At 40.2% G+C, this 16,349-nt stretch overlaps 1 protein-coding gene across 5 annotated transcripts in view; it reads left to right on the top strand.

The window, feature by feature from the left end:
* Window positions 1–16,349, top strand: part of fndc3a (fibronectin type III domain containing 3A) — a 74,888-nt gene that overhangs the window by 19,959 nt on the left and 38,580 nt on the right. Inside the window, exon 1 of one of the 5 annotated variants that reach the window (XM_017490857.1) lies at window positions 16,257–16,283. The exons of the other annotated variants lie outside the window; for them this stretch is intronic. Within the exon in view, the coding sequence (XP_017346346.1) occupies window positions 16,272–16,283 (12 nt within the window). The 5' untranslated portion in view covers window positions 16,257–16,271. Of the gene's footprint in view, window positions 1–16,256; window positions 16,284–16,349 lie in introns of those variants that run through there. 5 annotated transcript variants of the gene reach the window in all.

The raw sequence follows: 16,349 nt of genomic DNA, 5'->3' as shown, positions 1-16,349 counted from the left end.
GCTGTTCTTATGGACACTCCAATGAAATATAATCAATGTTTAATCACCTTCTTAGGATGTCAAATGCAAGTTCTCATTTATAGTCAGTGCTACTTTTGTCCTTGCCAAATATTAATTACAAACAATTTTGTACAAATTTAAATTACCATTTGTTTTTTATTATTAAAGGAAAACTTCACCCTGATACATGTTTTAATATGTTTGTATAGAGATATATGGTATGAGACGTGTTCTAATTTGTAGCTTGTTGCTGTATGTTCATTATTTCCATGAGAGGTTAATGGTCTTCAGCGCTGATGATTGTTAGCACAGTTACAATAGTGTTTAATAGGAGAAGAAAACATCAGCTATCTCAGACAAGTGAACAAAAGAGCAAGATCTTTTTTTTCTTTTCTTTTTTTTTTCTTTTTTGGTCACTAACCATTTTCCAGAGAAGCTCAACATCATGTTAATGAGGAATCCAAAGTAGAAGTAGTGGTGACCATAAATGTTGAACTCAAATTTCTAGAATGCAATGCAGCGATACGACGAGTTGCACTGAGTTACTGCGGAGACTCGGTGGAGGAAGAAGGTGGTGTTAGCGTGAACGTTGAAGCTTTGGTAGCTGATCCTTTTGAGGAGAGTGTACAGCTGAGCAGGGGAGAGAGCTGGACAGTCTCTTTAGGTAGCGATGAAGGTAAGTACTTAAATCCCACTGGCACTGTTAGCAGGTAGTTGAATGGCATCGTGGTCAACTGAAGCAGAAAGTATGCTTCACTTTTTACGTGTATGCTAGAAACCGCGTACAGTACGTGTGACTCAAATTTCGTCATCAGCAGAGTACGTGCGTACTGTAGCGTGCCGCCAGATTTGTGAGGTCACACATGCGTGTTTAATTATTTTGCACTATTTAGTTGTTCCACAAGGTGGCAGCGGTGACCCAGGGCCGTTGATTCTCAAGGTAGTTGAAGAAAAAAATGGTAGAGACTGAAACGGGTGCAGGTTAGAAAGTATCTGTATTTGTATAATTCTAGCCTTAAAGTGTATAAGGATTTGTATATGGTTGCTAATCGTGGCATGAGATTGCTCAAGCCTTGTTCTTTGTGCTGTTGTGATTCTTCCTCGTTGTCGTCCTTTCGCACCAGAAGACCTGCTTTACTGCTCTGTACTGACTCTTGTAGGCCAGGAGGGGTAGTGCAAGTTGTCGTAATGCACATGCGTCGACCGCCTGTGTACGCGTACATGTCAAATGGGGAGTATACTTTGAAAGGCTATGCGTAGGACTGTGTGCACACACTAACGTACATGTAATAAATAAATAAATAAATAAAATGAAGTATACCAGTGGCTTTTGACTTTCATTACAAAATAACTCTTGGATGCTGCTGAAAATCTCTCAATATTATTTATATGCAAGTCTTTCAGGGAGGGTTTTTACTTTAAGTGCATGCCAATACCTATATTAAACCAAATCAAGGTTTATAATTTGACTTAAATGTACAGGACATGCACATTCCCGATAGACGTTGCATACAAAAGGTACAAATGAGTTCCCCTGAGTGTTACTACCTCAGAGTAGACCCCTCCCAGGCCCCATAAAGACCCAGGCACCTTCATCCATAACTGCTTTCAGATTAGGTTAATATTGGCATACTGTGAACCCACATGCACAAAGAATGTATAGTTAGAATTGTTAGTAACTATGATGCAAAGGCTGCGCATCTCTGGTTACTCAACAATCTGGGTTCTGCCCAGTTTTGTGCATGACTGTGGTTAGATAGTTCCGCAGGCTGAGCGTCTTGGACTGAGAGTCAGTTTCTTGTCAGTTAGAATAATGATCAGCACTTTCAGGTAGCTGTTTTTCATTCACACTTTGTCAGATGTCTATTATTGCACAAGTCTGGCAGTTGTTCATGACCATGTCATTCTTCCAGATCTCTGAGAGAAAGCAGATTAAATAGCACACTCCTTATTGGAGCCCTGGGGCTGTTTAAGTAACTTAAATTGTTTAAACATTTGTTCAGCATTTCATTACACTGTGGAAAAGATATAGGCATTTCTCAAAGTTGAATGCAGATGGGATAGAAGAGAAGAAATGGTTATCCTTTTGATAATATTGAATATAGTTTGTATATTTTATGTGCCATAGATACAGGATACAGTCATGTCGAATGCATGCGGTGGCTGAACGTACTGCAGAACAACATTCCCTTATACTATCCATCATGTGTCCACGCCTCTAGCTGAGTGGCCTACTCCATAGGAGGCTGAAATAGTCTGCAATGACACACCAACATACTAGTATCTTCTATTCAGTTGGATAGAAATAGGCTTATCCATATGAGGGACATCCTGGAAAATGAGCAGCTGGCCCCAGTTCTGTGTGAGTAAATGTGTCCTGCATGTACCTGTCAAAAAGAGCACAGATATTGGCATTCTATTTAAGAAAATGTGCCTCATAGGTGCAGGCTGCATACAAGATAAATCGAAAGTGCTTGCAGCCATTTTTTCCTGTGTCGTCAACATAGGCACTGGAATCTGAATGACCTTTATAGGTAAAAGCACAAAAGAAAGCAGTAATTGTGCTTCTAACACAAGTGCCTTGGTGGGATTTAATGACTGGAAACTTGTGAAGGTGCTTCTGAGTATAAGTGACAATCTCCCTAGAGTAACAAACATGGTTTGGTCATATACAGTGGTAATACATGTTCATAATAATCTGTGTGGATATGTTATAGTTAATATATTGGTGTAGTGGAGTGAGGATGGTGTTGGAGTACACATGTACTATGATGATTCTCGTGGTTCATGAGTTAGCCGATAAGCAACACAAAACTACGCATTTGGAACACTTGGTAGAAAATGTATACATATAATTAATCATACTTGCAGGTTATGATCCAGAGGCGCAAGACAGTCCAAATAAAGTGGGTACGCCCCCATCTTTAACGGATAATCATTTTGCAAATCCCGCATTGACCTCAACTAGATTTGGGAAGCAGTTGTTCGTGAAATGACGGGAACAAAAATGAAGGTCGGAGTTGAACTGCTGTGGTATCATTTTAAAAATGAACTCTAACCACTGACACTTTACATGCTCATCCTGTGGGAGTCCATGCAAAGTGGTTTTGCTTTTGCAGTGCAGAAAACAACGTCTTCTAGACAAACCTAACTCTTTCAGGACACAACTACAACTGTAGCGTTTGAAAGCGGGTCAAAGTACACGTTGTTCGCGAGCAGCCAATGAAGACCAGAGGCGGGGTTTGTACAGGAAGTCTGGAATTCCTGACGACTCTTTTCAGCTGTTCAAAACTGGTTCTTTCTTTTGGGAGTCAGCAACTCCATTTGTCATTCACTTTTGATTTTTGAAACTTTGCAGACTTTTTACATTCACAAACGGCTGTATAACACACTACATGAATATCTGGAAAAGCATAATAGGGGCACTTTAATGTTTATCTTGTCTGGGAGATGACTGCACCGCTTCTTCAAATGTGCAAATAAAACTCTGCATAATAAGCTCGGACCATGTTGCACGGTGTTTAAAGACGACATCTTTATGTATGACAGTGAGAGGATATAAAGTAATGGGCGTCCTCCAGGTCAAATGTCATAAACCATTCACGTAGAATATTTGAAGAAAGCCACACGTGTGGGGAATGTCCATCATTTTAAGAACATATAAAAATCTTGAAATGGAATGAAATTGGCCTCTTTGCTCATATGGGAATAGAAACCCTCTGGTAGTGCGATTGTATTGCTCTTTTGTTCAGCCTTAAGGGCATTTTCAGTCTGTGTTCGAGAACAGCCAACTCCCAGCTGGCAGCAGAACTTAAAATGTTAGGGCTTCCCACGAGACTTAAAGTTCTTTGTAATTGCTGACAAAACCGTTGGGTTTCACTGCGTGAAAAGTGAACTACAGATTGGATGTGCTTAATTATTAAGTAATTCTTTTTCCAGCACACTTTGTTTGCATATTGAATAGTGCATCTTGATATAGTAGCTAGTTATTGGTGGATGCTGGACTTTCTTGCTTCACTATTCTTTTACTGAGTCCTAACAGGGGCTGAGGAGGAACATTAAGTTCATGAACATCATAAGCCACTTCACAGAAAGATCAGAGACCATTGGGGCACATACATCTCCTCCAGTTAACTCCCGAGGAGGTGGTTGAGAGGCGGTAGTGTGCAGAGCTGTGAAAGATCAGGACATGTTCTGATAAAAGGCTGGACAGATCGCTAGCCTTGGACAAGCAGGTTTCATAGCCAGTCAAAAATAAATTTTTTCTTACGCCTCTGTCCTGAGACTTTATTCTCGCAATTATGCTACTGTATTCTCAATCTTGACTTTTTATTATTTATACTGTCTAGGAAATAGCTTTTGTTTGATAGCTTTCTCTCTGTTTGAAGTATATTTTAAGGCTATTTCAGGGGGTGTATTACAGAAAGATCCTAAATTTAGAATCCTATCTTATCTGTTTGGTAACCATGGCAATTTCAGATAGGACCTCATTTAGGTCAAAAGCTATTACAGAATAACATTTCCTAAGTGCATAATCTTATCGCAAATACAGATAGGAAAAGGGTATTACAGAAGCATCCTAACATGACAAAAAAATCCTAAAAAGTGTCTTATTTAGGTTAAACCCACTTGTGTCCTAAGACCAATGATAACGGTCACATTACAATCGCCATATCTGAGAATGGCGTTTCATTTATTTCTGATGCAAGACGAAGAACTGTGATCTTTAAAAGACTTTTGGAGTACTCCGATGATGTTCTGTGCTTTGATAACAAAACACTAATAAATAATTACAAACTTCGAAGTAATATGATAATGCAATTAGCACAGGAATTGCGACCAACATTACAGAGGCCAGCGAACTGTCAATACCTGTCATAGTGCAAGTGTTTTTACTGTTCAACTTACCCCATTTTCATTGAAAGTTTAATTCAGTTGTTGGTTGCTTGGTAACAGACCTGAGAGTTGATTATCAAACTCGATGGAGCAGTTGAAGATTTCTTAACTAGATATAAGATACGGTTTTGTAAGATCGCATAAGAATCAAGTTAAGATTTGCTTCAGTCATACGAATTTGTGAAAAATCTTAATTTAACTTATCAGATCTTAACTTGAGACTTAAGATAGAACGTTTCTGTAATACGTACCCCCTGGTGTACAAATTAGTAATAAGTAATACTAGATATGTTTTAGGTTGAGGCATACCTCTTGCACAGTTGTTGTCAAGTTTTACTTGTTTATAGCTTTGCTTTTACGTTCAATCCAGAGAAGGAAAATGAATCCTATTGGCTTTTGCAAAACCTAAAATTAATTTAGCATGTAAAGATGTTTAAACGTTGTGTTTTTTTTTTTTTTTTTTACAGTGGACTGATGCACCTTGCTACTTTAAATATTTAAGGCTTGCTTTCAAATCGCACCGTCTGCTGCACTACACACATCAGTGAAGGTGCGATTTGCTGACTGGTACAAAAAATAAAGCCACTAGCCAGACTAAAATTATATTTTACTTTGCCAATGACTTGGTGACTTTCTCATGTGCTACACTTAAATAGCCTACTAGCTGGCCATATGTTATTACATAAGCTAGCACTTTTGAGTCTAGCTAATAAGCTTTCCATCAATGAAACTTATGGCTGGGCAGCACACTGGAACTTTAATTTTCCTTGGCGGGCTAGCAAATTAAATTCTGATTTGTCTACCCCTGTGATGAAATGGGCTTCGTGAGGTGTGGCTAGCACAATTTTGTCTTTGGGCTTCCATGAAACAGAATGCTGAGCCACCTTTTTTTGGCAAGCAGACATGGCAAGTATCTCTCTCATTTTTGCATTTGCTTCAGCAATCACCAAATAACCAGGACTGTTGAGGTATGCCTTTCCTCGTCAGAAAAATGGAGAGGTTTATACTCTGTAGAAATTGAAGGCCATGATGCTGTATCTCTGCTGTTGAACATCAACCAGAAGAGGCATGGATGTGGCTCAGAGGCAGCGTTGGAGTCATGAATTATAGCCTACCACAGCACCTGAGTAATGGCCAGATCTGTGCCTGCTCAAATCATCAGCTGTCAGAAGCAAGCATTAATCTTGTTGGGCTTTCTGCCTAACCCAGTGCCATTTCTCCCTCTGGTCATTGCTGAACAAAGCAATGTTTCCATAGCAATGCGTCCTCCCTTGTTCTGATTTCGCTCTCTTCTGGTGTGCGTGCGTCGTATAAAGGCAGAGAAAATGGTAATGGCTGAGAACATTCTCAGTAGGGCTAGCAAAGTGTCTCAAATAACAGCGCTTTCTATTCACTGCGCTGGAGCCGAGTTCTTACTCTTGTCACCAGGAGCATGTTGATAACACCAAAAGGATAAGGTTGCATTTGCATAATAGGTTTCAGTAGCACTGGGCTGCACCTATTCAGCTCTTATGATGTCCTGCAAAAAGCAGACTGAAGTTTGCCTTTTGTGTTTGCCGTGACCTGATTTGGGACATGTAGTAGATCTTTGAGTCTTGTGTGAGTTTAGATCTGGGTGATATCTGAATGTTCTCTTGCAGATAGCAGGCCTTGGGCTGAGGATATCCATGTCACACAGCTTATTTTACTTGCCATCTACTATCTTCTGGTTTTCTCACAATGCTCATTGGATGTTTAGGATGGATTATAGTTTAGTACATATTCCCTAGCCAAAGATAAACCTGTTTGTTTTTTTATTTATTGTGGTTTGGAAATATGTGGTTTGGTTGATTGATGGAAGTTGGGCTTGTTTGAAAAGTGAGCCATGCTTGAGATACAGCTGCATCAAACTGCATCCGGCTTTGTTAGTGCCATGCCACCACCCAGTCTGTCTCAGAATTAGGAGACACACCAGAGAGGCCAGTCTGGAGAACAGTCATTCCTGGTCTCCTCCAGTCAGATTGATTTCATCGGCCCATCGCGGTGTCGCGGTGTAAGTCAATACTCCCCGTAGTGACTCTCTCATTCTCTCCTGTCAGAGCCGTGCTTTCACCGTTAAGCACCCTCACCTCACTTCTCACCACTGGTACCAAGCGGGCTGTATGGTTAGTACTGTTTTTTTTTTTTTTTTTTTTTTTTTTTTTTTTTTTGGTTGAAATTATTATTTTTATTTATTTATTTTTTTGGCCAAAACCCAAAATTGGGTGCACATGACTGGCATTACACTCATGTGGCTGATCTGCGTCCAGTTCATTGCTAAGAAAAGAAACTTTACTTGGGTGATAGAAAGCAGTTTTTTGCTTGGGTAGTGTTCTGCTGTTTTGTTTGACAGAAGTTCAAGATTTTAGATGATAAATAAGCAAAGAGTTCCAACATAATGCAGTTCACTGTGTGCTGGAGCACCTTAATATGTTGTTAATTGAGAGATTGGCTTGCACAATATTGTTGTTGTAGAAAACTGCAATATTTGCAAGCTAAATTTGTATTCTCTGAACATAGAACTTTTGAATGAGGTTATTTGCATTTTCAAGTCAGGGTTAGGTTTTTCTCGCTCTTCTTTGGAGCGCCATTAATTGCTGTGAATGTAAATCATATGCATGTTTGCAAGCTTGTAAATTACTTGGTAAACAGCGTAAATGTGATGTTTTTGGGTTTGTTGTATGACCAACGATAAAAGCCACTGACAGAATTGCACATCTTCAGTTCCTCTAGCCAACAGTTGTCCATTAACTCTGAATTTAGGGTTTCAGTGCTACAAAAAGTACAAATAACCTAATAGTTATCTTCAAGCCAAGCAATGATGTTTCCTCTCATTTAGATTTAGAACTTTCCCATACAATCAACCACAGGGGATACAAATCTAAACCAAACACGTAACATTATGACTCAAATAATCATTCGGTAAATTTCACACAATTATTGAGCAATAAGATGTTACAATTACAACGAAAATGTTGAAACTGTGGCACGGCGACACAGCGGGTAGCCATGGCGCGTTGTATTTATTCAGGGTATGAGGAAAGGATTAGTAGAGAATAAATACTTGCTACTGTAAATTCACCAGCATGACTAATGAACCATATGTATTATCTCTTGAATGGTTATTACAGCTGTTTGAGTTGTAGTACCTGAAATATCTTTAATTGTGGAATACGTCACTTTAGAAATATTGCTTCTCCACTTCTCTGCAATTCACCAGAAATGAATGATTAACAATCTCTACCATAGTAGCTCAATAATAATCCAAATGCCAAGTGGCTTTATTGATTATCTTATAACACAAGCTGTTTATGTTAAGGTCACGTCATGCTGACATCACTCATTGCTGAGACTTTATTCAGCCCATCAAACCTCTTATCAGCTCCTCCTCTGATTTTAAAGAGGTTATCAAAAATAAGATTTGTTCGGACACTTGATTATTGAGATGATCATAACTGAGAGGAGCACGAGTTAATACACTCCTACACTGCTGCAACTTCTTAACTCAAGTGATGGCTACATCATATAGTTTGCTCCTATTGCTAGGTTCAACAACAGACTGATTGGTTATTGATCACTGGAGCAGAGAGATTTTGAATTTAAACCGTGACATTCAGACTACTCTGGATGTATTCATGCCCATACAGAGGACAATAATTCATTGTTCAAACAGCTAGAGAGAAAGTTTATAGACTGGTGTCAGTAAGAAAAAGTTCTATGCAAATAGAAAAACCCAAAAGCTCAAAAAGAAAAGCCATATGGAAAAGATATTGGGTAATAAAAACGTAATTATTTAATTGATCTAAACTGGACAGTATAGACAGACCTTTTCCTCCTAGCTATTTATACCTTTTCCTCTAAAGCATGGAATTGAATACTTGTTGTCAATACTACCTACAGATCCCTTTTACTCACTAAAATCCATCAGTTTAGTTGTGCAGCATTAGCAAAAAGCTAAATCACAGGACACATGGTGGTCCAGATGGTATTCCTTCTTGGGCCTTAAAGCAATGTGCAGCTGACCTACTACTAGCCACCGGTCATTAATAATACTTGTCCACTGAACAGCGTGACTCGTCGCAGCACATGCAAATGGAGGAATATTTGTATCCCGGCCGAGTGCTTGCTTCACTTTCACATAACTCTACCTCTAATAAAATAATAGCTGAAATTCAAATAAATGATTTAGAAACGGAAATGGGCAGATCTCATTTATTAAAATAAACTGTTTCCACATTTCTCTTAGTCAAATATTTGCTAATGGCAGCATGCGCACCCTGTACTGTTCATGAGTTCATTAGGGTGCTCAGCTCCATCATGTTACAGCCTATATAGCAGCAAAAAGAAAAAATTCTGTAGGAGGTCAGTTGGGATTTGTCCTAACTAGATTTTATTTGGATCATGTTGGAGAAATGTAAGCTAAAGTTAACAGCAATAAAAAAATGACTGTGATTAAGTAAATAAAAATTAATATGAAAATGAAATCGTCATTTAGAATAGCTTAAAGTATTGAATTGTCTGCACTCTTAAATCCGCTGGAAAATGCACTTTTTTGTAAAGAGTGAGAAACTTAAGCTAAGACATTACGCTAACCGATGATTTTTGTGCCATTAGAGAAGCAGTTTCAGCCAGACATTAATCAGGAAGACTGTGACGACTGTGTTTAATCACTCAGTACTACTTCACTATTTTTATCTCCTCCCGTATGTCCCGGCTTCGCTTGCATGGTACCTGAGCAAGAAGTGTAACCAAATTCAACAAGGGGACTTGAGAACAGAGTGGAATGCTTGGTTTGCTGAACTGTTCCATACCATCTGGTGGAAAAGTGCTATTAATAAACTATTTATGTCAGTTGGGCATTGTAGTGAGTGAGAATATATGACCTCTTTCAAATGTCACTTATATACGTTTCCCATCACCTCATGTCTTGAAGGTCTAGTAAAAGGTTGTGCTGAAAAATCTCTTGCCTACAGCTCTTACCACTCAAGTAAAGCTCTCGGCAAGGAGCTCATACATGTAAAGCTGTTCTCTCGCCAGTCAACAACGATCTGAGCCCTGCTGTCTGACCATTATGCTGACCAAAACAAAACCAATGGCAACACTTCGTACACTAGATTTATATCCAGCACTCCACAGCTATATAAAAGGAATATGATGGAGAGGATTGGGAAATTGCATGTATATCTAGGAATGCAAAAATAATTTTTATGTGACAGTGCATGTTTTTTGGTAATATATACAGTATTAAGCAATCAGGGGTGTTGTGGAACATCTAGTTATTATTTAGCTCTGTATGATTGTTGCTGTGCAAAGGTAGGTGCTCAGTGAACTGAAGTGCTGTCTGCTTCTGCGCATGCTCTCTTGCTCACCTTTTGTGTTATTAATGGCACCGTGCGTTCATTTTAATGACCACGCTTACTGATGTTGCTCAGTGCCCTCAGGTCAGCTGCCCTCACACTCTCTCTTACAGATTTGGGTTTATGTTAACCATAAGTCATGTTTCCACTGAAATTACTCAGAACAATTCATTTTTTCAAGGGACCATTTGGTTCCTCCATACTTTTTGTTGTCTGCGTTTCCATCGCGGTCTGAAGTACCGTGAAGATTAGGCAAATTAGTTTGGTGACGTATGACTGTGCGTGACTGCTCCTTCCAGTCCAGGATGAATTTTCTTGTAGTCCTGTTTTAATTTCTCGAGCGTCTCTCAGCACCGTGTGTGTTTCCTGTGTGAACAATGCCCAGCTCGCTTAAACCCACTCGATATTTTTCAGTATACTCTTTCATTGCTGTTCGCTGTTTCCATTTCCCGCTGTATTTCGTCCTCGGCATAAATACTTAATAAGGCCTGAACCTCGCCGTCGGTCCATCGGTCGAATTGTTTAAGAAACTCCATTGTGTTGATTCAAATCGTAATAAACAACTGTTAGCACTGAGGTTTACGAAGTTACCCTTCTTGCTTGTGTCGGAGCAGCGCCGTAGGTCTGGGATGAATCCCAAATGACCCTTTGTTCCCTACAGAAGGGCCCTACATCTGCAGTAATTCTTTTTGCAGCCTACGTGGTGCACTTTATGATCAATAGGAGGTTATTTGGGATGCAGGCAGAGTTTTTGCCTGTATAGTGAGGGTACAATGTGGTGAGCAGGGCTGAAATGGCTCACAGCTTTTTGTGTCAGGTTAATTTTTCGATGAACTCATGTGGCCTGCTTATGTGGTTTCTTAAGTTGATAGACAACACTGGTTTAAAAAATTCGCTTATTTGATTAAAATGGTAAGAGCATTGTTTAAATTCAAGCCAGATATCTATTTATATGAGTGATGTAGCATGGGTTCGCTTTAGCTAGCATGGGAAGAGTATCATGTGTAGCTTGTGTACGCATCGCAACAGACTTAAAAATGCTGGTTGAAATAAATGCTGTGTGCACTCAACCAATCAGCATGTTCAGCGCCCAAGTCCCACCCACAAAGTTCCTGGACTTTGAAAAAAGTACCACCTCCCGATTTAGGGACTTTCAAAGGGGGAAATATTTTACCCAGAACTTAATTTATACCTCGGTGCCTGCGGTGGAAACACACCAAATTCCTCCAAAAGTCCCTAGTTCCTGGGGAAAGCTCCTGCGGTGGAAACATGACTATAAGATGTTTTAGCAGGTTACATGTATTGTTGGAAGATGCTGTAGAAGCTCCTCTGGATATTTGCACAGTTTGCAGTTCACTGCTGTGATGGTTAATACCGAAAAACATCCAGATTGCTGTATATTGTATCACATGGTCATTGGATGTTGCCATTGGAACATATTTTACAAGTAAGAGGAAATAAGCACTACATCAGTTTGATACCCGGTACCAGTACTGGTATTGATGCATGCCTTTATATTAAACACTTAATCGTGCTGTGTATGTCCACGTAGCCAGCCCTGTTTTTAGTAAACGAGCTTGAGGAATGAGCTGTGGACAGCAACATGGTCCTTAATGGAAAAGTCCTCCTTCTAATTCTTAGTGTACAGACTTATGAGTGTAATAACCGTACATTCATAGTGCCTTGTAAGTGATAATTTACAGCTCGTAACAGTCATTCCCAACCTCAGCACGTTCAGCGTGATATGGGGGAAGGAAACATGGATGCCTCCTTGAAAGCATGTCTCCTGTTTGCTCTGTTAAAGCATGTAAAGCTCATGAAACACTAATTTAACCGCACGTATTTATTTATTTATTTATTTATTTATTTATTTATTACAGTGACAACAGCGCACACTAATGAGTACAGTTAGCAACAAGCTAGTCAGTGGATAATAGCAGGTAGCGTTAGCAACAAGCTAGCCAACTAACATTAGTGAATTAGTGTTACAGATTTAACCAAGTACTGTCTGTATATTAACTAATCTAAAGCCAGTAGAGATGATGTAGCCATGTTGATTTGATGCCTGTAAACAGGGAAGGAACTGATAGTCGAGAAGACGACCAAATGTCGAATTCAATTTCGAGTTGAGCGATTGTTTGATCCTGGAAGCGAGAGGGCTCTGAATAACACAACCTCTCTTGCACACACTCAAATGTACATGTACACGCAAAACCGCACTAGACACACTGCTATGCCTCCTCTCGCTTGCTCAAGACTGCTGGATTGAATTCTCCCCATCCTCCTCTCCCCATCCTCGTCTATATATCCCGATATATCGCGATCGCATTTTCGGTGGCTTTTACCAAGTTGTATGCAGTAGCATCAGAACACTATGAAATATTTGTAGGATGTACAGAGAAACCACAAGTCATGATGGACTAGGTTTAGGGAAAAGGCCATCAAAATCATCACATGGCTTCATTCCATCTTTTCACAAACATTAAGCAGATTACTGCAAGACGGAGGAAATTCATCACTCTAACTATGTGCTGCACAGCTTCCTCTGTCCTGCTGAAAGGAAAAATCAGCTGTCACTTCACTTACAGATCAAATAAGCTGAGATACGCCACCACTAAGAAGCCTGATGCTGCTATGTTTTTGAAAAAATAAAAAAAATTGTAAAAATTATTTTTTCCAAAACATAAAGCAGCATCAGGCTTCTTAATGGTGGCGTATCTCAGCTTATTTGATAAAATATATATTTATATATAAAATAGGCATCTGCAATATACACACACACACACACACATATATTTATTTATTTATTTATATATATATATATATATATATATATATATATATATATATATATATATATATATATATATATATATATATATATATATAGTGTGTGTGTGTGTATATATATATATATATATATATATATATATGTATGTATGTATGTGTATGTATGTATATATGTGTGTGTGTGTGTATAATGTAGATGCCTATTTTATATATAAATGTATATTTTATGGTATTATTCTTTCTAGCTTTACATTCTGTATAACTCGTCTTAATAAATCCTGAACTCCACACCCAGCAGTTTCACGGTGACTTGGCTGCTGTGCCACAGTGTCAAGCGGTAAACAATTAAAGAGGAACAAATACGGAGGAACCCGAGCCTTGACTCATGGAAGGGGTAAAGACGTCAGCCGTTAACAGACGCGAACGCAACACCAGCGCTGGCCAATCTCCAGGGCAATAAAGCCAGCGCTAACTGCTGTAGCCGTGTTTGCTAATCACTCTTGCTTCCCCCTCCCTGACAGCCTTGCGCTTCTTCCCAGCAAGTTCAGTGTGCCCATGACGCCACAGAAGGAATTGCATGTCCCCGTCTCTAATCTCTCTAAGCAAATCATTTATTACTCATTGCTGGGGAGTATCTTGAATATCTTATCTTTTGACATTTTAATTTCATAATTTGCGGTAAAGGTATTACAGTGGTCTATTCTGTGGTGGTGAGAGAGTCTCATGTTTTCCGAATATGATTGCTTTCCATTTCATTTTTTTCCTGTCGTTAATCAAGCTCCCCGTCGAGGTTCAGGGTCGGGGAGAGACACAGACACAGCCCGCTGCCTCGTGGCGTTCTTTCCGGGAAACATTTCCCAGATTTAAACACACTTCTGTTATCTAAAACATTTGGAAAAAGCTCTAAGCTGCGGTCGTGGTTTGCAAACACACAGTGTACAGTAGGGAATTGCTTCGAAGCTTTGGGTTTGTGTGCTGCCGTTATCCTGAGCTATATTACCAGCCTTTTGTGCCATATTGTTGTTTGACTTACAATACTCGAGTTTTACGGCTTGTATCAAATGAAAGCGGCTGAGGCGGGGTGTGCGGTGGTATACACCTAAATACTCCTCCACTAACTGTTCCTTAAGCCACTGGATTAGTGCCAAAACACAGCTACTAATGAGACGGTGCTTTAACACAGCAGAAGGCCCCCAAACTCATTTTCTTACACATCGATCATAGTATTAATAGAAGCTGTGCAGAAGGTCCCTCTGCAAACTGAGAGAAAGTGTTGGGGGAGGATGAGAGGTGTGTGTGTGTGTGTGTGTGTGTGTGTGTGTGTGTGTGTGTGTGTGTGTGTGTGTGTGTGTGTGTGTGTGTGTGCGTACATGCAAGGCCATCCTATCACAAGTGGACATTTGAGAAGGATAGCTGTTCACACCTCGTATTTTCATGCTTCTTGAACGAAGCTTACACGAACACGTCGCCAAGTCTTCTGACCCAGTGCCACTCCGGTACTATCCAGCACCAAATCAAAGTCCAAATGAAATGTTTTTATTTATTTGCCGGATTTCATTTCCCAATTAAGTTATCAGCTCTCGTAGCAGTCGATAAAATATTCAAAGCACAGCTGTTCTCTGTCACAGTTCAAGGATTAAAAAAAAAACAAAAAAAAACAACAAAACAAATCAGTTCAAACGCAGCTCTAACGAACTTGACCATGTTGTGCAGGGCCATAAACTCAAATGTATTATCAAATATCAGATCTGTATTTACAGTGGAGCTGTAGTGTAGCTATACGGTTTGCGTTTCTAACAGTCCGATCGACAGCAATTTCAAGCTCCTGTAGAAAGATTTGTTTGCTTGCTTTCTAATTATGTGTGCTCGATAGCTTTAATATAGCAAATATTATGTTATAATATGTCTTTTTTAATATTATGTATTAATATAGCAAACATCCCATATGACTAAATATATACTGACAAACCTGCTGCTTCCAAATACTACACATTAATAAAGCGTTATTAAAAGGACAGTATTTTTTTTTTTTTTAAATTTAAATACACTATTGGTTATTTCAAGAAAGTGTATTGTTTCATAAAGAGTGCTCAAAAAATTATTGCCTTCTGGGCGGAGCATGTGGTGTTGAGACCAGGTGAGACCTGCCTTCCTGAAGACTTTTTCTTGAACCAAAATCTTGACCTCCTGATTATGTAAACATTGCCTGAAGAAGTTGTTAGATTTTGGTTGGAGATGAAACCTGCAGGAAGGTAGATCTGAAGGAAGAGGATTGGTAACTGCTGCTGGGGTTCTAGTCTAGTATGTGGTAGCATTGAAACTGTTTAGCTACGGGTAGTGGTTCCACTTGGAATGCGCTTAGTGAAATTCTGTTAGTACAGGAAGTCTAAGATGCAGCTTGTCTTACACGATGATGCAAATAAATGCAAAAGTGAACGTCTCTAGCTTCATTGGCAGATCAAAGCATTTTGCCAGTAGGCTCCTATATGCCAGCCTCTAGTCTTAGGCTAAGGTTCAGTCTAGACTTCACCTTCGACTTCACAGCCGTATGCGACCATCGCAAGCCCGTTTTCCGAATTCCGTGGTGTTGCTCAGCCCCAGCGTTTCTGCCTCACTTCCATTATTCTCTCACGAGTAGCGCACAGGTGATTAGCTGTTCTCATCTCTTCCAGCGTGGAACGCTGCGGACATCGGCACGGCTTATTTGTTGAAGGGGTTGCTGTGGAGACCGGCGGTGGCAGTGAGGCAGAGCGAGAGGGGGGAGAGAGAGAGAGATGGAGAGAAAGAGAGCCATCCATCTGCTGCAGAGAGTGCAGGCGAGGAGATAAAGCGAGAGAGAGAGCAAATACGTGCTATGCTCCCTGTATCTAGTAAACAGATTCCAGCTAGCAGCCAGAGGCGAGTCGTACCTCCTCGTCTATCGCCTGGGTGGGGGCAGGGGTGGGGGCGTGATTGGAGTTCAGGCGGGCCCTCCATGTTTCCATCGCCCTGTTCTACCTCGCCACTCTCATGAACGGTGGGTGAAAGAAAGAAGGTGACTCCAACCCCCTAGAGTTGTGTGGGTTTGTGTGTGTGTGTGTGTGTGTGTGTGTGTGTGTGTGTGTGTGTGTGTGTGTGTGGTGGTGGGGGGGAGGGGGGTGGGGGGTGGCATACGAGATTCCTGACACAGTGGCCAGCCCTGCTGAAGCAAGCACGTTTGAATGGGAAGAGATGCGGGCAACAGTAAGTGGCAGTTTGTTCCTTCTCTCTCTCGCACTGTCTCTCTCTCTCTCTCTCTCTCTCTCTCTC

This window comes from Ictalurus punctatus, chromosome 17, assembly GCF_001660625.3.
Source record: "Ictalurus punctatus breed USDA103 chromosome 17, Coco_2.0, whole genome shotgun sequence".
NCBI classification, from domain to species: domain Eukaryota; kingdom Metazoa; phylum Chordata; class Actinopteri; order Siluriformes; family Ictaluridae; genus Ictalurus; species Ictalurus punctatus.
Note: the sequence above shows the minus strand (reverse complement) of the source record. Positions and strands in the feature narration are given on the sequence as shown.